Consider the following 26,336-nt stretch of genomic DNA (forward strand, 5'->3'; position numbering starts at 1 on the left):
GTTCTGGGGGTTCCCAGGGGTTTGAGCAACATAACATTTAAATTTTAGTCATTTAGCAGACACTCTTATCTAGAGCGACTTACAAATGAGGGCATTCATCTTAAGATAGCTAGATGAGACAACCACATTTCACAGTCATAGTAAGTACATTTTCCCTCAATAAATTAGTTAACAGCAAAGTCAGTGCTAGTGGGAAAAGGCAAGTGGGGTGGGGTGTGCCGTGGGGTTTATTTAGATACACTTCAAAGAGGTAGGGTTTCAGAAATGTTCGGAAGATGGGCAGGGACTCCGCTGTCCTGATGTTAAGGGGAAGCTTGTTCCACTATTGGGGTGCCAGGACAAAGAAGAGCTTTGACTGGGCAGAGTGGGAGCTGACCCCCTGTAGGGGTTGGAGGGCCAAGAGACCAGAGGTGGCAGAACGGAGTGCTCGGGTTGGGCTGTAGGGTGTCTTAATGTTCCCCCTAATATTCTATTTATTCTTGGCAGGACTCCTGCCTTTGACGGAGGCAGACACAGACAGTCTGATAGGGCTGGAGAGCGAGAGCCAGGTGGTGTACTACTAGTGAGTACAGAGATAAAAACATAAGCAATACATCATTTAAATGTAGTATTTATTTTACAGATCATAGACACGGTGACTGACCTTAGACCATTCTCTCTACCTTCCTCACTCCACACTCCCTCTCCTTCTTCACTCTCCCTCATTCTCTCCTTCTCTCCTCTCTCTCTCTCTCTCTCCTCTCCTCTCCTCTCTCTCTCCTCTCCTCTCCTCTCCTCTCCTCTCCTCTCCTCTCCTCTCCTCTCCTCTCCTCTCCTCTCCTCTCCTCTCCTCTCCTCTCCTCTCCTCTCCTCTCCTCTCCTCTCCTCTCCTCTCCTCTCCTCTCCTATCTCTCCCTCCTTTCCCGCTCCCCCTCTCTCTCCTCTCCCTCTCTCCCCCTCTCATCTCTCATTTCTCCTCCCTCTTTCCTCTCTCTCTCTCATCCCTTTCTCCCCAGTCGTCTGGCTCGTCGCTGGAACCGGTTCTTCAGGATGAAGTGTCTCGTCTATGTAAAATCTAAGAAATTCTATTGGTCGGTGATTCTGGTGGTCTTCCTAAACACTGTTGCCATCGCTAGTGAACATCACCACCAGTCAGACATGCTTACTACTCTACAAGGTACACACACACACACACACACACACACACACACACACACACACACACACACACACACATACACTCATGCATGCAGGCATGCACACACATACACACACACTCATACACACACTACTCTATAAGGTCTGTTTTACACTCTTACTGATGCTGCCATTGACTAGTAAATCTAGGAAGCATGTTCTGCATGGGCCCGATTCAGAGTAAAGATAAACTACCACAACTCAGGCTTTCGCTTAAATCATTAATTGATGTCAATAAGAGACTTTCGCAAAAATTTTGAGTTACGCAGATCTCAGGTCAGAATATCGGCACATTAGCATACACTAGTGTACTGTATCTCGTTTCTGTTATGTCTTTATCTCTTTATATATACTGTGACCTCTTTTACTTTTACTCACTGATATATGGTGACTTTTTTTAGTTTACTGATGTTACCCCCATAGACAGAACCTGAGCCTCTAGTACAGAAATAGCAGCTCTCAAACGTCTAAAATACTGCTGTCTCAGGGTCAGTTCTTAGCACCCTGTCTTGCCTATAATGAATGGAGGGGGTTTTACGCACATCCAAAATAATAACAGGAACTGGACAAAAAGAAGGTCCAATACATATATATATATATATATATATATATATATATATATATATATATATATATATATATAATAATTGCCTGGCAACCGAGACTCCTTACTCTGGCCAAATGTTACATCAAGCCAACGGACGTTAGTTTCTACTCCACAATGAGTCTGGATCTGAATAACTCCCCGACCCTTCACCGAATATGAACACATTCGGGCCCGTCTGATTGGTCCAGAAACCGATGGGTTGGGTCAGAGCCAAAACACACATGGGTAAAGCGGCGGTTTGAAAATGTGCCATTGGATTTGTTACTCTGATTGGTTAGAGACGATCCAATCGCTGATGACTTTGTTTTGTCTTTGGGTGCTTTGGGTGCTTGTTCCCAGCAGAAGTATTTTCCGACTTGTTTGAAAAAGATGACCATCACTCACAAATAAATATAACTTAGATCAGTGGTGGCTGGTGGGAGGAGCTATAGGAGGACAGGCTCATTGTAATGGCTCGAATGGAATTAATGGAACGGTATCAAACACATCACATATATGGAAACCACGTTTGACTCCGTTCCTTTGATTCCATTCCAGCCATTACAATGAGCCCGTCCTCCTATAGCTCCTCCCACCAGCCTCCACTGACTTAGCTGTATTATTCTCTCAGGTGTCAGATAGTGCCAACATGGATCAGTTCTTAGGGGCTTGTCTTGCCTATCCCTGATTTCTTATTGGTTACCTATTGCCTATCCCTTTGTCCTCATTGGTTCCTGTGTCCTTTCTCAGATAATGCCAACAAGGTGCTGCTGACCCTGTTTGCGTTGGAGATGTTTGTGAAGATGTACGCTCTGGGCCTGCTTCAATACTTCTTGTCGCTGTTCAACCGATTCGACTGCTTCGTGGTGAGTGTTGGCATCCTCGAGATCATCCTGGTCACTGCTGACGTTATGTCCCCTCTCGGCATCTCTGTCCTCCGCTGCATCCGCCTGCTGAGACTGCTCAAGGTCACCAAGTAAGTCACCTCACTGGAAGAGCATTTATTAACCAAACATTTGCTATTCTTGCAAGCCTTATCAAATCTTGAGCTAGCTAGCTAGGTATAACCTTCCCTCAGAGAGATATAACATTTGGTGACACAGCTGTTGGTATGATTTTGTGTTTGTTCCCTGGTGTCCTACAATCATTGAGCTGCGTCTCTGTGCTTTCTAAGTTTAATGAGTCAACAATAAAACAGCACTTGTCAAGCATTGCATTTGAAATGACGAGATCAACAATATGATATGATGTCAGTAATATAGTCATAATCAATGTAATCAAACATTTGATATAGGCTAGTATCGCTACAGTGGCCCTAAGGGGCAAAGTAGCTTTTTATTTTTGTGAGCACACTGTCAGTAAATATTGAAAGCTACTTTTCCCCTAAGTACCACTGTACAGTATATCTCTGATAACAGCCCACTACTCTCTCCTCTCTCAGGTATTGGACCTCCCTCAGTAACCTGGTTGCCTCCCTGCTAAACTCAGTCCGTTCCATCGCCTCTCTGCTCCTCCTCCTCTTCCTCTTCATCGTCATCTTCTCCCTGCTGGGCATGCAGGTGTTCGGGGGGAAGTTTAACTTCCCAGACCAGGAGATCAGACGCAGTAACTTTGACAACTTCCCCCATGCTCTCATCAGTGTCTTCCAGGTATTGTAGTTTCTATTGTAGCACGATGTGTTGACTGACTGATGGACGGACGGATTGATTGAATGGCTTCCTCCTCTTCTCTCAGGTTCTGACAGGAGAGGACTGGAACTCCATCATGTATAATGGTATCATGGCTTACGGTGGACCAGTCTTCCCTGGCATCCTAGTCAGCATCTACTTCATCATCCTCTTCACCTGTGGAAACTGTATCCTTCACTTCACCAGTAAAGGACCATACATTGAAATAGGTTCAGAATATTTATTGAGGAAATGGAGTGGATGTGAGGGGATTCAGGCAGAGAATGAGATGAAGCCAAGGGCTGTAGATGAATGATCCAGGGGGTGGACCCTGGAGTGTTTGAGTCTCGGGTTGACATCATCATCATCATAATCATCAGGCCGTGGTAGGTAGGCTGCTGTGGTGATGGCAGTAACCCTCAGGAGATCGGTTGTCACTAGTTACCACAGCCACAAAGTCAAAATTGGCTATATCATAAAAATGTATGAAAACAAAATATAACTTTCGTCTTAATGTAAGGTTAGCAGTGTGGTTAAGGTTAGGTTCAAAATCAGATTTTAAGAAAATAAATTGTAGAACTAGGCAGGGGTTAGCCATAATTATGACTTTGTGTCTGTGGTAACTAGTGACGAGCCAGGAGATCCTTGGAAGAACCTAAGAGAAGGGATGTAAAACTTGATAAGGCTAGAAACGCACAGTGTCATGCAATGTGACATGAACTACGGAACAAAGAGGAGGAATGTTCGTTTGGTCAGGTTTAAGTAGTGGTGTACAGGTGTGGAGGCTGATTGGCAAAGAGTAGCAGCTGGTGCTAGTTGAGTTGGAGCTGCGTTCAAGGCAGCTAGTTTAAAGAGTTGTATTCAAGTCTCCTGAATTTCATTTCATTATTAACTCCATCAAATAGAACAGAGTACAGGGGTAGTCATAATGTCATCAGTGTCCTGTGCAAAATAAGTTACTTACGTATACATAAAGCAAGGTGCTGTTCAGGGCTATTCTCAGAACCCAGAACCAAATCTCCTGTGCACGCTGGCCAACTTGATTAATATTTTTGTTACCGTCTGTCAGGATAGACTAGTTTGTGACCTGTTTGGTTACATAAAAGGGCTTGTTTTATAGGATGTAAATAATTGTATAATTACAAGGCTAGACTGTGGCATAGCTAAGAGCAGACCAAAGTACAAGGCTGTTGTTTCCTGAGCGCTGTGTGAACAGACATCCTCCTCAACGTGTTCCTGGCCATCGCTGTTGACAACCTGGCAGAGGCAGAGAGCCTGACGGCCGCCCAGAAAGACAAAGCAGAGGAGAGGAAGAGGAGGAAACTGCTCAGGTAAACAAAACAACCCTCCTTCGACTCAACACATTGGCACCTTAGCAGAAAGAGCTAAATACATTTGAGATGTTAGCAGTGCTTGACTTGGACTGAAATAGGTGCCAGTACTCATTTTGGGTGCCGGTTTATATTTAGGTACGGGAGCTCCACAATACTTTTGAGCTAATATTCTATAGGGGGTGCAGGAACTCAAGCAGAAGAAAATCTGTGGTGCTGGTACACAGTTGCGGTGAACTCCTGCCCATGTCAAGTACTGGATGTTAGCTGCTGTTTGCTCAACTTTCTCTATCCTCCTTTAGCTTTATCTTCCTTCCTTTCCTTTCTTAATCTGCTGCTGTTAGCTATACACCCTTTATTACAAGTAAATGTTCCCCTATTCTCCATCTCTCCACCTGTTCCTACCAGGGCCAACATGCCAGACAAGGCTGATGAGGAGAAGGTTCTGCTGGCTAAGAAACTGGCTGAACAGAGGGCTAAGATAGAGGGGATTCCCACCACTGCTAAGGTTAGTTACTACTGACTCAAGAGTCATCTATCTGTACCGGGCAGGTTAATGTATGAGGTTAGTTAACTAACCCTAACATTAACAAGTTGGCTGAACAGAGAACTAAGATAGAGGGGATTCCCAACACTGCTAAGGTCAGTCAGCAAAGAGGGCTACTGAGCCAACAGGATCTAACACCACATGTCTTGGTGCAGGGTTACATTTCACTATTTCAGTCCTGAACCAGGTGTTGAGATGGCACTGATAGCCTACTGTATACTGTACCATTAAGCTGTCAATATGCTAATGCTGGGTCAATGTGTGGTATTTAGTTAGCTGTGTCTCTTGTATTCTGAATCTCTATGTTTTTAGCTGTTTATAAACCTATCTCATTATGTATCCATTGTTTTCAATTCCAGCTGAAAGTAGATGAGTTTGAATCCAGCGTGAATGAAGTGAAGGATCCCTTCCCTCCTGCAGACTTCCCAGGTATGTGATAGGTCAGGCAAGGCTTCAGGAATTATCCCAACATACACTACTATACTATCATCTGAATCTCACTTCTGCTAATCGAACCGTTTACAAAAATAAGCAATTGAATCTAAAAGTCAATAGCTAATTGCAGTAGGAAAGCTACTGCTTGATGTTGACATCATTACATTGGATTGAATGACTATCAGTGCTGCTATCCTGGCCGCGGTACAGTCAGTATAAGAATAGCCCCACCTAATAATAATTATTAGTTGCTCATCTCAAAGATCATCATCTTTTAAGTCCAGTCTATTTTCACACACTGTCCACTGCCTTATAAAGGCTGTACTCCCACACGTTTTTGTTGTTATCTAGCCATTTTCCTGGCATTGGAAATATGAGTAGTCTGAGGTTGTTGTACTCATCCTCGACAGAGCAGTGAGCACATCCTCTCTTTTCTCCCTGCTACAGTAGCCTGATCCCAGATCTGTTTGTGCTGTCTTGCCAACTTCATTGTAATGCCACTAACCATAGGAGTTGGCAAGACAGCACAAACAGACTTGGAATCAGACTATTGCTACAGTATGTCTTATGTTTATGAACCTAAAAGTGATATGGTTGTGTTTTTGTTTGAAGAGGAGCCCTTATTTAAAAAAATTATCTGGTTATAAATTGAATTACTTTAATAAAATAAAATGGATAGCACACCATTAAAAAAAACAGTAAATGATGAATTTACTGTATAATAATTTAATGACTGCCAACTACCAACTGTCCTATCCACGACACCCTCTGTTCTAGGTGATGACGAGGAGGAGGAGCCTGCTATCCCTGAGAGCCCACGGCCTCGACCAATGGCTGACCTCCAGCTGAAAGAGGAAGAGGTTCCAATGCCTGAGACCTACTCCTTCTTTATCTTCGGACCGGAGAACAAGTGAGTCCCACAGATCAACACAGTCCCTATTCAATTAAATTCAGGCCAACAACAAACCATGGGTTGTATCTGACATAGAGTGTTATTAGACAGCTATTGAAATCATGTTTCAATAATAAGTTGGGCTTGTATTCCCGTCGGATGTTACAATAACTATGTAAGTTGAGGTTGTTGTCTTTTCTTTGTGTGTGTGTGTGTGTTCTCTCCTTGGTCAGGTTTCGTAAGCTGTGTCATAGGATCGTCAATGCCACCCCCTTCACCAACTTCATCCTGCTCTTCATCCTCCTCAGTAGTATATCACTGGCCGCTGAGGACCCCATTGACCCCAAGTCATTCAGGAATAAGGTGCTCAGGCTATGTTCCACTAAGAAATCTAAGTGTAGGGTGTCCACCTATTGCCCAGAGTGGGTGAAAACATGCTTTGGTGATGAAATTTCACTTCCTTCTTTTATAAAATACATTTTACCAAGACAAATATGATTCTTCATGTTCTGAATTGTTCAGTGGGGTCTTTCTCTAACATATCATTAAAATTATATCCAAAAAGTCCGATTTTGTAACCTAACACAGTTGATAATAAGCACCGAGCACTGTTGACAGAGCGGCAACACTTTCTCGCAGCGACTTTTGAGGATTTGACATGTTGTGGTTGTCTGCAAAGTTGTTTCTGCAGGTCGCAAAAAGCAAAATGAACATGACACGAGCTGAAAGAAATGTATAGGCTTTGGAAATAAAAAGCTTACAGTACGCTCAGTGCTACGTTGACATTTCACAGAGATACGCTTGTTTTTGTGAGAAATCTTCTAAAAATAACAATAATTTCACATTAATATGAAAAGTGAATACTAATATATAATATATATTTTTGACCACTTTTTTTCTCTGGCCTCCATTTAATTATTCACCCTAATTTTGCCTACAAAGGTAAAAACTCCAATAACTTTCGAAAGGATTATAATCGAGACATGAAGTTTAGACAATTGGTTTTCTTAGAGGAGTATCTATACCATTAACATATTATTTTACCCATAGGTCAAAAGATGCGTTTTGATTGGACATCCTACTAAGTGGTGTCTTCTAATGTGTTTCAGTCAGACACATCAAATAAAATACAATTTTAAATAAAGGGCCCTTCAAAACAACACATCAATAAACTTTTCATAAAAGGACAATCAAATCAGATTTTAAATAAAGTGTATGTAAAACACAAAAAAACTTTACATAAAAGGACAAACAGTGTAAAGCAGGGGTTCTCAATCTTGTTGGGGCCGGGGACCCCTTTTGTGATAGCAAATTCATCAGGTTTCCTCATAATCAGAACACAACTCGAGTTAGATACAAATATCAGACAAGGAGTTTTACTATGACCATGGCAGTGCATGGCCGGACAAGTCTTTTAAAGGCCAATGTCTTAGCATCGGAGAGAAAATGTTCAAGCTAATTTCCTGCAATTCTACACATTTTGTCATGGGGCAGAGAGAAATATTTCCTGTTTTAAAGCTTAAATTATAGTAATTCATGTAAAAAAATATATAATATTGAGTTGAAAAAATTATAATTGGTGGAATACTGTGGATACCAATATCCCTGTGAGCCTCCCAGGCACATGTTTCCCAGGGTTAAGAACATAAATTGTAGATGAGTAATATTACATTGTATTTAAACATATTCCATGGATCCCTCAGCCAAAAGTTGTTTAATCTGTTAGTAATATTCATAAAAATATATATTGAGATCTGGCTGCAGACCCCCTGCAGTACCTCGGACTCCCCTTTGAGAACCCCTGGTGTAATGTACGCTTTATGAATGACTTCACTATGCAAAGATAACTCAATCAACCCTCTCTTTTCTGCAGGTTTTGGCTTATGCTGATATCATCTTCACCACTGTGTTCACCATTGAGATTGTGCTGAAGGTAAAGTGGTCTAAATTCTTATTGGATGAAATTGTATAATATTTACGACATTACCCTGGTGACAGTTAGTGTACCCAAGTGTTTCCCCCTTCCAGATGACGGTGTACGGAGCCTTCCTACATCCAGGCTCTTTCTGCCGTAACTCCTTCAACATGCTGGACCTGCTGGTGGTGGCCGTGTCTCTGTTGTCCATGGGAATGGAGTGAGTGGAGCAATGTTGCTATCCTGATGGATGATAGTGAATATATAGTGTTACTGTATTATTCTTGTGGATATACACAGAGTTGACAAAACATTAGAAACACCTGCTCTTTGCATGACATAGACTGACCAGGTGAATCCAGGTGAAAGCTATGATCCCTTATTGATGTCATCTGTTAAATCCACTTCAATCACTGTGGGAAGTATTGCCGTCAACATGGGCCAGCATCCCTGTGGAACGCTTTTGACACCTTGTAGAGTACATGCCCCGACGAATTGAGTCTGTTCTGAAAAAAGGGGGTGCAACTCAATATTAGCAAGGTGTTCATAATGTTTTGTACACTCAGTGTAGTTCTTTGTCTGAGTGGTGCTGTAGAGATACAATAGAGTGCTGTAGAGATACAATAGAGCTCTGTAGAGATACAATAGAGCGCTGTAGAGATACAATAGAGTGCTGTAGAGATACAATAGAGCGCAATAGAGATAAAATAGAGCGCAATAGAGATACAATAGAGCACTGTAGAGGTACAATAGAGCGCTGTAGAGATACAATAGAGTGCTGTAGAGATACAATCGAGTGCTGTAGAGATACAATAGAGCGCAGTAGAGATACAATAGAGCGCTGTAGAGATATAATAGAGCGCAATAGAGATACAATAGAGTACAATAGAGATGCAATAGAGTGCAATAAAGATACAATAGAGCGCTGTGGAGATACAATAGAGTGCTGTAGAGATACAATAGTGCGCAATAGAGATAAAATAGAGCGCAATCGAGATAAAATAGAGCGCTGTAGAGATACAATAGAGCGCAATAGAGAGACAATAGAGCGCTGTAGAGATACAATAGAGCGCTGCAGAGATACAATAGAGCGCAATAGAGAGACAATAGAGCGCTGTAGAGATACAATAGAGCGCAGTAGAGATACAAGTGTACATACATTACATCATTTCAACCAGCTTTTCCTGCTGGGATGAGCATATTGTTAAGGCTGTTGTGTGTCTGTCGTGGGTCTGTAGGTCCAGTGCCATCTCAGTGGTGAAGATTCTCAGGGTGTTGAGGGTGCTGAGGCCTCTAAGGGCAATCAACCGAGCCAAGGGCCTGAAGGTACTGTACACCACATACACACACACACGTATTTCTATACAAATGCATTGTCACACAGCTGGTGATCTGACCTGTATGTGTATTATTTTTTTACAGCATGTGGTCCAGTGTGTGTTTGTAGCCATCAAAACCATCGGCAACATCGTCCTGGTCACCATGCTGCTAGACTTCATGTTCTCCTGCATAGGGGTCCAGCTCTTCAAGGTACGGTTCAAACTGTATGTTGTAGCTATATGCAATAGCTCACATATGACACTGAGAACAGCATGGTCATAGACAGCTCAGTGGCTTTATTATGATTTATAATATGCTAGACTGCTAAGGGGTCCAGCTCCTCAATGTGAGATTGAATAATGTATGTACAGTAGTAGCTCTATTACATAACACTTGAGGTCAAAGCCAGCTCAGTGGTTAGGGTTGTGGTTGGGGCTAGGGTTGAACGGGGATGTGGACATGAAGCTAGGGTTAGGGTTGAACGGGGATGTGGACATGAAGCTAGGGTTAGGGTTGTGGTTAAGTCTAGGGTTAGGGTTGTGGTTGGGGCTAGGGTTAGGGTTAAGGGTAAGGGTTGTTAGTAATCATATTTCAAATTACTCTAAATATGTAGTGGGAACTGTAAAGGTTGTGTATTACTTTATGTAACTTAGCTCATGATTCTGTTGTGTTCTCCTCCAGGGTAAATTCTACACTTGCTCAGACCCCTCCAAAATGACGGAGGTCACGTGCCAGTAAGACACTTTTATTATCAGTCTCTTTAACTGTCCCTTATTCATTCCATTGGGCATTATCTGAAAAAAATATGAATTCCTCACTTTTCTCCAACCCCATTCTCTCCTCCCATCCTCCTCTCCCTCTTTCTCGTTTCCTTCCCTTCCCTCTCCGCCCTCCCTTTCTCTCTCAATTCAATCCAACTTCATTGACATAGCACTTATATTGTCAAAGTAAACATATAACACTGATGGTCTAATACCGCATCTCTCCCCCCAGGGGTATGTTCCTGAAGCACCAGGAGAATAGTCTTCAGGAGATGGTGTTGGCCCCCAGGGAGTGGATCAACAGTGACTTTAACTTTGACAACGTCCTCAACGGCATGCTGGCTCTGTTCACCGTGTCCACGTTCGAAGGGTGGCCACAGTGAGTTACCCAGCCTGGAAGCCGAACTGGCTGAATCAGGGTTGGGGCTCAATTCCATTTCAACTCAATTCAATTCAGGAACTGAAATGGAAATGGAAATTCTCCATGATGGTTTTCTATGAAGAACGTTTAGAAATTGGAATTACAGTTCACTTCCTGAATTGACAGAGTTGAAATGGAATTGACCACAACTCTCGTATGAGTGTCACTGTTTCACTGTTGTTTCACTGTGCTGATTCAGCCTGGAACTGGACATGTCTTCATTGTATTGAATGGTTCCAGGCTAGATCAGTGAAGTGAAACAGTAGTGAGACGGAGCGATATTCAGTTTGGATTCTAGGCTAGGTACAGCAAGACATATAGCCATAATTAAATGTATCCCTCTTTCAAGTTCCTCTAACAAGGGAAGTATTTTTTTACTCTCTTTCTCTTTCCTTTTATAATTCTCCTTTTATCTCTTGCTCTTTTTTTTTCTCTCTCTCTCTCTCTCTCTCTGGATCCTTTGTTCCCTCCCTCCCTCCCTCCCCTCTCCCAGGCTGTTGTATAAGGCCATAGACTCAGACAGGGAGGATATGGGCCCAGTCTACAACAACCGTGTGGATATCTCCATCTTCTTCATCGTCTACCTCATCCTCATCGCCTTCTTCATGATGAACATCTTCGTCGGCTTCGTCATCGTCACCTTCCAGGAGCAGGGAGAGTCTGAGTATAAGAACTGTGAGCTCGACAAGAACCAGGTAAGCTGACTAAGCATATTGATGTCTTCTAAAGTCTTAACTCTTTATGATCGACAGCCTGTAGGAAACACAAGGCTTTACATCGCAGAGTATTCTTATCTGCAAGTATTCTCTTTGAGATCTGTGTGTTTGACAGAAATGTCCATGTAAATATTCCATGCACTGCTCAATGCATGATTTGTGTGAAAATCCAAGTTACGTCTCCACATCTCAAGTTAGCATTTGTCCTATTACTATTTAACAGATACTGGGCTTTACTTCCAATATCTTCTCTCTCCTCAGCGTCAGTGTGTGCAGTATGCTCTGAAGGCCAAGCCTCTGCGGTGCTACATCCCTAAGAACCACTATCAGTACAATGTGTGGTACATAGTCACCTCCTGCTACTTTGAGTATGCCATGTTCTTCCTCATCATGCTCAATACACTGTGTCTCGGCATGCAGGTAAATCTAGAACACATCCATTCTATTCTATTCGTTCTCAACACACTGACTGCCCAATTCTGATCTTTTTTCCACTAATTGGTATTTTGTCTCTTTGTTTCTAATGGCAGATATTTTGGATGTATTGTATAGTCAAACTGCTGTTATGCTATTTCCTCAATGGGTTTGTTGTGAATTTCCACCATGCAGCACTGTAACCAGTCAGACCATGTGACCAAGCTGTCTGACACTTTGAACATGATCTTCACTGTCCTCTTCACCGTGGAGATGATCCTCAAACTCATGGCCTTCAAAGCTAAGGTAGGGTTAGGGGCAGGCCAGGCTCTGGGCTGGCAGGAATGTTTACTTTAGAATGTTTAGTGGGCCTTTCTAAGTATGCTGGAGGTTCTTCCTTTTCTAGAAAAGTTTTTCTCCATGCCCCTGTGTATTCTGTGCATCCCAGGGCTACTTTGGAGACCCATGGAACGTGTTTGACTTCCTCATCGTCATCGGCAGTGTTGTCGATGTCATCCTGAGTGAGGTGGATGTGAGTACACAGAATAACGGCAGCCATGTTTGTACACTTATGCATGTTGTACAGTAATAGTAGATACTGGCCATGTTCAGTAGGGAACATTGTAGCAAAACGTCTTGCAACAGTAAATGTTTCATAATGTTTTCTCCCCACTGAACATGAACCTTATGTGATCTTTATAAGACATTCCCATGCAATGTGATATGATTTCAAAGTGATGGATTGTGTTTATTCAATTTATTTACAACTGTGACCCAGAAACACAAACTCCTGGCTCCACAGCAGCAGGCTGTGGGAAGCAGCACTAGTTCACAGCAGGACCTGGTCAGTACCACTGTCAGACACACCCCCTCCACGCCCCACATAATCGCCAGCCCCTGCCATTGGAATGTCTATGTTACATGTTGATGTAATGTTGCACCAAGGACTAATATTCCATCATCGGTATCATCTCGTCGGGTTGAGTTCAGTGAAGTGAAGCTATGTTAGGAAATACTACAGTATTTTGAACATCACCTTGTTCACGTCTCTTTTCTCTCCTCTCCTTTCACTTGGTTGAAGCACCATGTTTAGTTTTTTCTCTCTTCATCCAACACACTCCTGTGTTTTCTCCACTCTGAACCTCACCCATCAACATCTCCAGTTCCCTCACCTCCATCCACCTGTCTAACACCATTTCCCTCCTCCTCCTCCTCCTCCTCTCCCTCTCTCTCTCCCCTCTCTCCAGACTGCCTTGGCCTCTAGTGGAGGACTGTACTGTCTCCATGGTTGTGCTGTAAATATCACTTTAAACTGCATCGGTATCTGCATGGGCCTTGCTGTGTGCTGAGCACTGAGCACTGTGAGCACTACTCTAGTTGTCTGTTGCTGTCCTGTGAGGCCCTAGCTAGATGTGTCCTTACAGAGAGATTGTGGACCCAGCCCATGGGGCATCTTGTTGTACTAGGAGCTAATTAGACATTGGGTTAGACATTGCTTACCATATAATTGTATCTAAGATTTGCTCAGTATTCTATTGACTTGGTTTGTAACTGTATGGCTCTTCTCTGAACATGTATATTGCTAACTAACTGATTAATGTCATCAACACAGAAAGTACTGATGTTTGTGTCTACATTTACAATAAGCCTTGAAGACTGGATGTTTATTTTTGTATTTTGCATGGGTTACCAAGTTCTGAATGTATCTATTAATAACTGTGTATCATAACTTCCCCCACCTATAGTTTTGTAGAAATGAATGACAATTTATGCTAAATCTATTTTTTTTTGTTACAGTAATGTGTCTGTTTACTATCGCATAGAAATATCCACTAACGCAACATTAATGTCTGCGGTTAATATGATCTATCTCTGATTATATTTCAGGAGACAAACCCTATGCAGGCCATTGCAGTAAGACAGTATTTTTTTTGTATTGTTTTCAATTATTAGTCTGACAAAGTTACTCTGTAATTGTACCATTGATATGAAAATGAACATGTGTTTTTATTCACCTAAAGCATTCTGAGAATGCCAGAGTGTCCATCACGTTCTTCCGTCTGTTCCGTGTGATGCGTCTGGTCAAACTACTAAACAGGTCAGAGGGCATCCGCAACCTACTGTGGACCTTCATCAAGTCCTTCCAGGTCAGTACCAGTCAGTGTTTCCCTAGCCTCAATTTACAGGCTTCCTCACATTTGTTCATAACAGCAGAGTGATGAACAAAACTTGGGGTATGGCAACACTAGACCCAAATGGAAGGTCTAGTCCAACTTGTTGGTTTTGGAGAAAATTCCTACTGGGTTGCAGCAACCATGTATGGAACTGATGGTAGTTTAAGTAAATGTAACTGGATATCACTGGTTGGGATGACTCAATGTGTGTTTGTTCTGCAGGCTCTGCCTTACGTGGCTCTCCTGATCATCATGCTCTTCTTCATCTACGCAGTCATCGGGATGCAGGTCAACTTCTAGGAGTGAACTGAACTATTATGAATCTATATTATATAAGTACATACACACTATGGGTCCACTTACCCTTGGGTCTTCCCTTTCAGGTGTTTGGGAAGATAGCCTTAGTGGACGGCACACAGATCAACCGCAACAACAACTTCCAGACATTCCCCCAAGCTGTCCTGCTGCTTTTCCGGTGAGTCTGTCAGTCAGAGCGAGAGAGGGGATGAGTCAGGATGAGTCAGTCAGCCAGAGGTAAGGTCAGAGTTCACACATACTGTATATCCACCACTGAGGTGTCTGTGTGTCTATGGGAGGGTGCAACAGAACTTTCAGATATAAATATACTGTGTAAAAACACCATTCTATCTGTGATGTAATGATTTGGCCTATTGAATACACTAGTTGTGCTACAGGAGAGGCGTGGCTGGAAGAGATGCTGGCTAGTATATACGGGAAGCTGTGTGTTGTCCTATGGTCAGGTGTAACTGAATCGTATGCCCTGTGTATTCTCCCAACAGTTGTGCAACAGGAGAGGCGTGGCAGGAAGTGATGGTGGCCAGTATGTATGGCAAGAAGTGTGACCCCAAGTCTGACTTCCTACCTGGGGAGGAGTACACCTGTGGGGCCAGCTTCGCTGTCTTCTACTTTATGTCCTTCTATATGCTGTGTGCCTTCCTGGTGAGTAGTCCTTCCTCCTCTCCTCTCCTCTCTTCTCCTCCAGAAAGTAATTTATGTTGTTGTCTTAAGTTATCTTTCTCTCCCATCTCAGATTATCAACTTATTTGTGGCTGTGATCATGGACAACTTTGACTACCTGACACGTGATTGGTCCATCCTGGGTCCTCATCATCTGGATGAGTTCAAGAAGATCTGGGCCGAGTATGACCCGAATGCCACGTGAGTCATCTCTGAACCCAGATCCAAACTTTGCGCGCGCTGGTCAGCTATTTATGTCACGAGAGACTGGTCCTCTGTCAAGAATGCAGGGACAATGTCCCATGGCATTCCCTTTCAATCCAAAATAAGTTAATGTTGGTATGAGTTTCACATGGCATCTATATGTAGTTGATGTTCTAAGTTTTGGTACCCAAAGCTAATATATAGCTCCTCTCTGTAAATCAATGTGTCTAAGTGCATTTTGTCCTCCTGTCCTGCAGGGGGCGTATAAAACATCTGGACGTGGTAACACTATTACGAAGGATCCAGCCTCCGCTAGGCTTTGGGAAATTCTGTCCGCATCGCTCAGCCTGCAAGGTAAGTCATGTTATTTGGATGAAATGGATTGCCATTTAAATGGGTGCCATTGCTTGCCATGTACCAAGTATAAGGTAAGGTAAAGAACGCAACTACAACACAAGAACACAACCACCTGTGCTGACGGATGTGGTTCTGTGCCTGATAGAGTGTGTACAGTACATCTTCTCACTGATGTCCATTCTCTCTCATTCCCCTCTTCTCCCTGACAACAGCGTTTAATATCCATGAACATGCCCCTGAACAGCGATGGCACAGTCACCTTCAATGCCACCCTGTTTGCCCTGGTCAGGACTGCCCTCAAGATCAAGACTGAAGGTGTCGAAGGTGTCTTGTCTCTAGCACTGCGCCCATCTCACACCATAAATAATATACCATGTTAATGTTTATGTGCTTTTATGTAATCCTTGATGTAATACTTTGCTTTTCCTGGCTTATGTTGACTAGGTAACTTTGAGCAGGCTAATGAAGAGTTGAGAGCCATTATAAAGAAAATCTGGAAACGCACCAGTATGAAACTGCTGGACCAGGTCATCCCACCAATCGGAGGTGAGCATTTCACTGTGACCCCTACATGAACCCTACCTAACTGAAAGTCCATGTATAAAAGCCTCTAGAATGGACCAGCATGCTGAGAACCCTGGTCAGAAAAGTTGATCTTATCTGTTGACTCTTTCAAATATCTTTCCTAGGTGACTTTTCATCTAGCTACCTGTGCCTATTTTCATGGCCCTTCGAGCCAGATTGTGTTTACCAGGGGTGCTTTGACAGATTTACATCCACCACGACATAGGCAGTTGCCTCCGGTAAGCTCTGTTTGGGTTTTGACACTTTGTTTTATTGGGATCTGTCCTAGATGACGAGGTGACGGTGGGAAAATTCTACGCCACCTTCCTGATCCAGGATCATTTCCGTAAGTTTATGAAGCGTCAAGAGGAGTACTATGGCTACCGGCCCACCAAGAAGAGTGCTAATGGGAGTGCTCCAGAGATGCAGGTGAGGCCCTTCGCAGTGTTGTACAGCAGGTTTGGGGTCAATTCGAATTGAAGACAGTCAATTCAGGAAGTAAACTGAATTTCCAATTCAACAATTGAAAAAAGGGCATCTATTTTCAACTACTTCTCAATAAACTGAAAAGGAGAAGCTATTTATTTAAAGCATTTGTCTATTTACAATGTAAAATTGAGTGACTTCAATTCCAATTGACCCCAACCAACACTGTAAAGCAGTGATTCTCAACTGGGGGGTCGCGATTTTAAGGGGTCACGGGACTTGTGCAAGAATATATACAGTTGAAGTCTGAAGTTTACATACACCTTAGCCAAATACATTTAAACTCAGTTTTTCACAATTCCTGACATTTAATCCTAGTAAAAATTCCCTGTCTTAGGTCAGTTAGGATCACCACTTTATTTTAAGAATGTGAAATGTCTGAATAATAGTAGAGAGAATGATTTATTTCAGCTTTTATTTCTTTCATCACATTCCCAGTGGGTCAGAAGTTTACATAGACTCAATTAGTATTTGGTAGCATTGCCTTTATATTGTTTAACTTTGGTCAAACGTTTCGGGTAGCCTTCCACAAGCTTCCCAAAATAAGTTGGGTGAATTTTGGCCCATTCCTCCTGACAGAGCTGGTGTAACTGAATCAGGTTTGTAGGCCTCCTTGCTCGCACACGCCTTTTCAGTTCTGCCCACAAATGTTCTATAGGATTGAGGTCAGGGCTTTGTGATGGCCACTCCAATACATTGACTTTGTTGTCTTTAAGCCATTTTGCCACAACTTTGGAAGTATGCTTGGGGTCATTGTCATTTTGGAAGACCCATTTGCCACCAAGCTTTAACTTCCTGACTGATGTCTTGAGATGTTGCTTCAATATATCCACATAATTTTCCTTCCTCATGATGCCATCTATTTTGTGAAGTGCACCAGTCCCTCCTGCAGCAAAGCACCCCGACAGCATGATGCTGCCACCCCCGTGCTTCACGGTTGGGATGGTGTTCTTCGGCTTGCAAGGTACCCCCTTTTTCCTCCAAACATAACGATGGTCATTATGGCCAAACAGTAATATTTTTGTTTAATCAGACCAGAGGACATTTCTCCAAAAAGTATGATCTTTGTCCCCATGTGCAGTTGCAAACCATAGTCTGGCTTTTTTATGGCGGTTTTGGAGCAGTGGCTTGCTGAGCGGCCTTTCAGGTTATGTCGATATAGGACTCGTTTTACTGTAGATATAGATACTTGTGTACCTATTTCCTCCAGCATCTTCACAAGGTCCTTTGCTGTTGTTCTGTGACTGATTTGCACTTTTCGCACAAAAGTACGTTCATCTCTAGGAGACAGAACGCGTCTCCTTCCTGAGCGGTATGACGGCTGCGTGGTCCCATGGTGTTTATACTTGCGTACTATTGTTTGTACAGATGAACGTGGTACCTTCAGGCATTCGGAAATTGCTCCCAAGGATGAACCAGACTTGTGGAGGTCTAAGAATTTTTTTCTGAGGTCTTGGCTGATTTCTTTTGATTTTCCCATGATGTCAAGCAAAGAGGCACTGAGTTTGACCTCCGAGTTTACCTGTCAACCATCACCCCAGAATTCAATAAACGTATCAAACTGAAGAAACACCCCCAGCTTTCTCACTGATAGGCACCACACACACACACACACACACACACACACACACACACACACACACACACACACACACACACACACACACACACACACACACACACACACACACACACACACACACACACACACACACACACACACACACACACACACACACACACACACACTATGTTGATCATTATTGTTATTAAATTCTGACATTCATATTACATTTTATTGAAACTATTCACATGGTAATTGATTATGAAGATTTCCTAATGATTGTTTTGTTTTCTGTTTTAAACACTGGTATGTGTTACTGTTCATTAACATTATTGGACTGGTTTTGATGTCATGTTCTGAGTCTGATAATGTATTACACCCCACTCCTGAACTGGTCGCCTAATTAAATGGCTTATTCTCTTGAATTGTCTTGAATAATAAATGTTTTCTCAGTTAATATGGCTGTGTAATTACTTTCTTTAATACCATAATAGTAGCCCATTGAGACAGAGTCTATTTTGCAAGTGAACCCTGCCCAAGAAGGCAGCTGCAATACAACATTACAAAATGTAATCATCAACAGTCCATAATACTGGGTCGAGACTCAATTATCATTGTCAAATTTGGGTCCCCAGGCAAAACCAGTTGTAAAGGATCATTTCTGCACACCATCTTTAGGCCTCGATTGTTTACAGTACTTTCCCAAAAATCATCCTCAAATCATCCTCTGCTTGTCTCGAACATCTCGACCACTACTTTAATCTTTCTTTCTCTCATCCTCTCTTGCTTTTCTTGCATCTTCTCTCCCTTTCTTTCTCTCCTCACCTTGGTCTTCCTTGTTGTTCTCACCCTCTCTTTTCTCTACCTCCCTCTCTGTTTGCCCCTCTCCCATTTCCTCCCTCCCCTCCCCAGGCTGGTCTGAGGAGTATAGAGGAGGAGGCAGCTCCAGAGCTCCACAGGGCCATCTCAGGAGACCTGCTGAATGAGGAGGAGATGGAAAGAGCCATGGAGGACTCTCTGGAGGAAGGCATCTACAGGGTGAGACACCAACGGAGCACTTTACTTTAGTTTAGCCAACTTTATTATCCCATATGGTTAATATAGTTCCAATGTACCATATACAAAAAGGACATTCAAAACAATAACAACATACCATACTGTATATGTACACATATTTCATGTAGCCTGCCGCAGTCTTTATCTTTCATCAGAGCAGGGTAGATAAACATATAGATGTGCCCAGGGTATGTTAACCCCAGTGTTTGTGTTTGGTTGTCCAGCGCCAGGGCGGTCTGTTCGGGGACCATTCAGACCCGTTCTCCACAGAAATCAGCAGTGTCCTGCCCTCCCACATGGCTAGCCAACGTCCCCTACATTTATCAGAGAGCCGCCCCGAGGAGGCTGAGTCGCCCATCAGTCGCTCAGACTCAGTCTTCCTCCCCAATACAGAGTTCTTTCCCATGACCCCCACCAAACACAACAGCAACAACAACGCGTGAGTACCCTCGTCCCCAGGCTAATTGAGTACTGTTACTGACCCCAAACAAACACAACGCGTGAGTAACAATACTGACCCCCACCAAACACAATTAGGGTGATAGGGTACACTTTGCTTGCTGGTATGTATAAGGTACATGGCTTACCTGATTATATATATACACTGCTCAAAAAAATAAAGGGAACACTTAAACAACACATCCTAGATCTGAATGAATGAAATAATCTTATTAAATACTTTTTTCTTTACATAGTTGAATGTGCTGACAACAAAATCACACAAAAATGATCAATGGAAATCAAATTTATCAACCCATGGAGGTCTGGATATGGAGTCACCCTCAAAATTAAAGTGGAAAATCACACTACAGGCTGATCCAACTTTGATGTAATGTCCTTAAAACAAGTCAAAATGAGGCTCAGTAGTGTGTGTGGCCTCCACGTGCCTGTATGACCTCCCTACAACGCCTGGGCATGCTCCTGATGAGGTGGCGGATGGTCTCCTGAGGGATCTCCTCCCAGACCTGGGCGAGACATGATGTCCCAGATGTGCTCAATTGGATTCATGTCTGGGGAACGGGCGGGCCAGTCCATAGCATCAATGCCTTCCTCTTGCAGGAACTGCTGACACACTCCAGCCACATGAGGTCTAGCATTGTCTTGCATTAGGAGGAACCCAGGGCCAACCGCACCAGCATATGGTCTCACAAGGGGTCTGAGAATCTCATCTCGGTACCTAATGGCAGTCAGGCTACCTCTGGCGAGCACATGGAGGGCTGTGCGGCCCCCCAAAGAAATGCCACCCCACACCATGACTGACCCACCGCCAAACCGGTCATGCTGGAGAATGTTGCAGTCAGCAGAACGTTCTACACGGCGTCTCCAGACTCTGTCACGTCTGTCACATGTGCTCAGTGTGAACCTGCTTTCATCTGTGAAGAGCACAGGGCGCCAGTGGCGAATTTGCCAATCTTGGTGTTCTCTGGCAAATGCCAAACGTCCTGCACGGTGTTGGGCTGTAAGCACAACCCCCACCTGTGGACGTCGGTCCCTCATACCACCCTCATGGAGTCTGTTTCTGACCGTTTGAGCAGACACATGCACATTTGTGGCCTGCTGGAGGTCATTTTGCAGGGCTTTGGCAGTGCTCCTCCTGCTCCCCCTTGCACAAAGGCGGAGGTAGCGGTCCTGCTGCTGGGTTGTTGCCCTCTTACGGCCTCCTCCACGTCTCCTGATGTACTGGCCTGTCTCCTGGTAGCGCCTCCATGCTCTGGACACTACGCTGATAGACACAGCAAACCTTCTTGCCACAGCTCGCATTGATGTGCCATCCTGGATGAGCTGCACTACCTGAGCCACTTGTGTGGGTTGTAGACTCCGTCTCATGCTACCACTAGAGTGAAAGCACCGCCAGCATTCAAAAGTGACCAAAACATCAGCCAGGAAGCATAGGAACTGAGAAGTGGTCTGTGGTCACCACCTGTAGAACCACTTCTTTATTGGGGGTGTCTTGCTAATTGCCTATAATTTCCACCTGTTGTCTATTCCATTTGCACAACAGCATGTTACATTTATTGTCAATCAGTGTTGCTTCCTAAGTGGACAGTTTGATTTCACAGAAGTGTGATTGACTTGGAGTTACATTGTGTTGTTTAAGTGTTCCCTTTATTTTTTTGAGCAGTGTATTTTTAATTTGTATAGGTTTTCTTATGAGAGAGAGGAGAGTCCAAAAGTGAGCAGCCACCATTCCAGAGTGAACACAGAGCGCAGCTCTCCAGGTCAGTTCAACATCAGCCTAGGCCGGGATTTAATCCGTGTACAAGCCGTGTTATAGCGTGCTTGACAGTCAAAGGTCATTTCCAATTGAGCTGACATGCGTAGCATTTACTGTGAATGCGATCTCCGCGAAAAATGCTTTAAAAGCCACATTGTCAGCTGTCTAGTGCGCTATGAATTGAATCCCTGCCCTAGTCACCTAATCGATCCTATTATCTACTGATCATCATCACTTGCATGATATTTTACATACTGTTGGATACTCTTTAGTAATTCTTGTGTCCTACAATAACTATGTTCTTCTTTGTCTGTCCCCTGTAGATAACAGACACTTACCTGAGATCAGTGAGAAACCAATCAGAACAGACATCACTCAGGTAACATAATACACATCAGATTGAAGACCCCATACAACCCATTTAAACACTGAATGCCATAGACCAGGGATGGGCAACTCCAGTCCTCGGGGGCCTGAGTGGTGACACACGTTTTCCCCATCCCTAGCAAACACAGCTGATTTTAAACTAATTGCATTCTAAACTGAAGATCATGATTAGTTAAATATTGGAGTCAGGCGTGTTAGCTGGGGCTGGGGCAAAAGTGTGACACCAATCAGGACCCCGAGGACTGGAGTTTCCCATCTCGGCCATAGACAAAATGGATTGAATTTAGCTGAGCCATGATTCTATGGTTCCATGAATGTCCCTACTCCTAACTGTAAGTGTTGTCTTTGTTGTTGTAGTTCCCCTATGACCCCAACTACGGTGAGAGCCAGTCTCTCCCCAGCTGTTCCCAAGCTAAAGGGGAAGCTACAGAGGAAGGTGTAGGAGCCACAGGAGGCTCTGTTTCTGCACCTGCCGCTGACCAGCTGATCAAAGAGGTACGTTGATACTGATTAACAGATCGTTGTACAAACAAGAGTATACAATTATTTAAACTACATGTGTAAATCCATGTTTTTCCTCTGTGCCAGGTTCCTCCCTCAGACCCTATGTTTGTAACAGTAAACAACATATCATTGTACGTCTCATGTTCTTCCTCAGGTCTTAGTGGTTGGTGGTCTTGGCGACCTGGCCAATGACGATTCATTTGTGGTGGTGACTCGTAATGAAATGGCTGAGGCGTTGCGCATGCCCATGTCCCACTTTGAAGACGTGGCCCTGGGCCTCCTCAACGGGCGCAGCGGCCGTGCCACCTCTGCCACAAGAAAGAAGAGCCCCATCCCTGTACCCCCCTCCATCCCCGCCCGGCCCTCTAGGGCTACAGCACTGAATCCGAAACCCCAGGAGCAGAGAAAGAAGCGCCCAATCCCCCCCTTTAAACAACACCAGATGGGGGAAGAGGCAGACACCAAAGTGTAGAGAGCCTGTCATCGGAGTGCCATGATGACAGTGGCGTTATCTTGTGACATATGACATGACACTTGACTTGACAAGGCTGTGTTGTAGTTGGTGACATCACACACTCACAGCGTTAACAAATCCTGATTAGTTGCCATGGAGATGAGATCAATCCACTAACCATAGTTTCCAATGGAGACTGGAGGAAATAGGCCCACTAACCAGGGTTGATGGCCGAGTTACTAGGCTCTAGCTGGTTGGCTGTTCAGGTTTTAACATGTTATTCCACTGTGGTTGATTCTTGTCAATTCTGATTCAATTCTTGAATCAGATTCATGATTCTTATGGAAAACTAACCGACAAAGGAAAAGCAATGTTCTGCTACAGTAATACATATTAATCTTCTCAGTTCCGACATATTTATAATAACACAAAATAAAAAAAGAACTTATCACAGAGTGCACAGGTTCATGAACCTCTTTCTTTGTTATTCTGTTTGTTGACGTAATAATCCATTCCATAGAGTGGTTGGACAGAACAACTATGTCCAGTCTGCTGTGTTTCTTCCTAAAACCCTATACACACTACAGGTTAGCATTTTTTCGTCATGAATCTTGTTGTGGAAGCAGCGCTGCAGAGTGGTCACTAGCTAGCATAAACAAGTAATACAATCTCATTTTAAACCTAACCCTAACCTTAAATTAAGACCAAAAAGCCAATTTTGACTTTGCAGCTGGCCTATCTAAGGAGAAATCACTCAATTCTTCCTCCAGGACAAGACACATGACAATAAACGTCAACATGCGTACACATGCATCTTGATTTGATTTGTACAACTGACACAAAACACATTTGAAATAACGTGTTGTGTGCTTGGTGACAGATGGTGCTTTCAAGACAAATGGGAACTCTGAAAAAAACGAGGTCACATTATGACGTCAGTGATCTTCAGGTCAGAAAGTCGAAGCTCTAGAAAGATGCCAGTTTCCGACTTGGAATTCCAAGTTGGATGACTGTTAAAAACAATTTTTCCCAGTCGGAGCTTGTTTTTTCCCCCAGTTGTCTTGAACGCACTGAAGTCAGAGAATTCCCAGTTGTTTTGAACACGGCAAGAGTCTGTGAGTGGAGAGAGTGGTGACGAGTGTCCCGGCAAGGGCTGAAGGGGAAGAGAGGAAGTGAGAAAGAAAGATGCCATTTTGGATCACCTGTGAGTGAGTTTCTATGTATCCGGGACAACTGCAACTGTTGTGTTTGAACGGTTCAGTTCCATCTTTTGAAAAGGGGCTCTCCTGCTCAAACATCCAGGATTCAAGGAAAGGCTTAGTACACACTCTGGTTGTACACCTGATGCACAACACATTTGACACAATGGTTGTGATACATCAATAGTTTTGATGAAGCCTCACCATAGAGATAGAGGACTCAGCATTGATATCACCCATCTTAGCATGGACAGTGCCATTGAGGGCTTCCGCCATTTTAAAGTGGTTGGGAGCAATCAGCCACTGAAGAAGAAAATTAGCTATTTTAAAATGGAGATAGCCTGAATGGCGCTGCTGTCACACACTATACTGGTGCATATACAAAGGTGAGTCCTCTATCTCTATGAGCCTCACTGTTTGTGTTCTTAAAGGCAACGTCCTTCATTTATGTTGTTAAAGGAAGGACTTAGCATCTTTTTACTTTATTTACACGTATCTTATTTTATTGAATCAAGACTTGTACAATACAGTTTCCTTGGTGCTCACTCTCCTTCCACTGTGGGGTTTGGGCTCTTTTTTAAGAGGAAGTTTCTTTTTTTTAATGTGTTGGACATTTCTTTGTACTTTTAATTTATAAGTTATTATTCTATTATCAATGTTTGAATACTCACTGAAGTTAGTGTATAGGGGAGAGTGGGGTAAGTGGAGCAATTTTTTATTCAGCATCAAGGGAAATATAAATCCTTTCTAACAAAGATATCTACCTATATTTCAGGATGTTGTGTATCCCTGGAAATTCGTTTTGAAAATGTAGCTTGTCCAAAAAAATGTGGTCTCTTGGCACAACTTACCCTGGGTTAAGCCACCTACACATTTCTGTACTGAATGAAATATTATTACTACCTTTTTAAAGCCATGTCTATCTTTATTTCCCAAACACAATTCAACACTAACTTTTTGTTTTTTAAAATAATTTTAAGCATATTTTACCCCAGTCTTAACACCTAACAAACACTTTGTACTTTCTTTTTAACATATCCCAGCGATTGTATTTATTTATTTAACCAGGAAAGGCTCATTGAGATTTGAAATCTCTTTTTCAAGCGTGCCCTGGCCAAGATAGGCAGCACCAAGTCATTACACAATTACAGACAGACATGGAAAAACTACAAGTCATCTAGTAAAAACCATAGAAAACACAGAAGTATAACAAAATCATAAAACCACAAATTAAAAGCATTGACAGGTCAAGGAATCAGAGATATTTTATTAAATGAGATTAATATGTATTAATGACCGGAGGTTAAAATGAAGTTGAAAGAAAGAAGAAAATAAGGCGATTGAGGATTTTAAGTGGTGCTGAAGTTACTATAGATTTTGTTTTATGAATGCAAGAGTTGTTAGTCATATCAGCATACCTGGAGTATGGTGGATTTAGCATGAAGGCCCACATAGGAGATTAACTGGTTTTGTACAAAACGTTGCACTTTTTTTGTCTGGGAAAGAATCTCATAAGTATTTTGCTTGATTCCTTGCGAGCTCTTTTCTTGCCTTTTCCTGAAAATGTCAGTAGTAAGCAAGGAGACCATTGGAGAAAATCTGACGTTTTGAGAAGGACGCAAAGAAACAACACGGAATCAAGGAAAATACTTTTGAGATTCACCCTGGGTCTGTTTTATTTCTTTAGTTACTCTAACAGGTCTTAAAGGAAGTATTTTTCACTTCATCCGCTTGTTGGCCATTTCTGCCTAAGTAACCTGTTTTATGTCTTTAAAAAGAATGTCCGATTTATGCAGGGTTAAGTAATGGGTGGGACAGCTTCTAACCCTGCTATAACAAGTCTACACAAGTATACCCATCTTCTAATTTGTGCCTTTCAACATAATTTTTTATGTCAGTCAGATGGAGCTTATGTCAAAACAAACAAATAAAACATAAAAAATATACATCAAATTGTGTTACTTGATTTTTTTGTTATCTTCAGTGCTTGACTTGGACTGAAATAGGTTCCGG

At 42.9% G+C, this 26,336-nt stretch overlaps 1 protein-coding gene across 1 annotated transcript in view; it reads left to right on the top strand.

Moving 5' to 3' along the window:
• Window positions 1-23,345, top strand: part of LOC311149860 (dihydropyridine-sensitive L-type skeletal muscle calcium channel subunit alpha-1-like) — a gene marked incomplete at its 5' end in the record, with an annotated part of 45,745 nt that extends 22,400 nt beyond the window's left edge. The window contains 38 exon segments of the mRNA XM_084187099.1: window positions 487-562; window positions 996-1,156; window positions 2,513-2,738; window positions 3,204-3,411; window positions 3,497-3,617; window positions 4,646-4,760; window positions 5,169-5,268; window positions 5,667-5,736; window positions 6,520-6,652; window positions 6,868-6,997; window positions 8,508-8,567; window positions 8,663-8,769; window positions 9,788-9,875; window positions 9,972-10,079; window positions 10,551-10,603; window positions 10,863-11,009; window positions 11,545-11,746; window positions 12,029-12,187; window positions 12,377-12,487; window positions 12,630-12,713; window positions 13,429-13,476; window positions 14,069-14,095; window positions 14,203-14,328; window positions 14,578-14,643; window positions 14,739-14,830; window positions 15,156-15,315; window positions 15,407-15,534; window positions 15,795-15,891; window positions 16,107-16,218; window positions 16,339-16,440; window positions 16,748-16,887; window positions 19,421-19,546; window positions 19,789-20,003; window positions 21,707-21,776; window positions 21,779-21,821; window positions 22,103-22,158; window positions 22,524-22,661; window positions 22,825-23,345. Of these exon segments, the coding sequence (XP_084043225.1) occupies window positions 487-562; window positions 996-1,156; window positions 2,513-2,738; window positions 3,204-3,411; window positions 3,497-3,617; window positions 4,646-4,760; window positions 5,169-5,268; window positions 5,667-5,736; window positions 6,520-6,652; window positions 6,868-6,997; window positions 8,508-8,567; window positions 8,663-8,769; window positions 9,788-9,875; window positions 9,972-10,079; window positions 10,551-10,603; window positions 10,863-11,009; window positions 11,545-11,746; window positions 12,029-12,187; window positions 12,377-12,487; window positions 12,630-12,713; window positions 13,429-13,476; window positions 14,069-14,095; window positions 14,203-14,328; window positions 14,578-14,643; window positions 14,739-14,830; window positions 15,156-15,315; window positions 15,407-15,534; window positions 15,795-15,891; window positions 16,107-16,218; window positions 16,339-16,440; window positions 16,748-16,887; window positions 19,421-19,546; window positions 19,789-20,003; window positions 21,707-21,776; window positions 21,779-21,821; window positions 22,103-22,158; window positions 22,524-22,661; window positions 22,825-23,142 (4,523 nt within the window). The 3' untranslated portion in view covers window positions 23,143-23,345.
• Window positions 23,346-26,336: the final 2,991 nt, after the last annotated feature.

This window comes from Coregonus lavaretus, assembly GCF_964263955.1.
Source record: "Coregonus lavaretus genome assembly, chromosome: 22".
NCBI classification, from domain to species: domain Eukaryota; kingdom Metazoa; phylum Chordata; class Actinopteri; order Salmoniformes; family Salmonidae; genus Coregonus; species Coregonus lavaretus.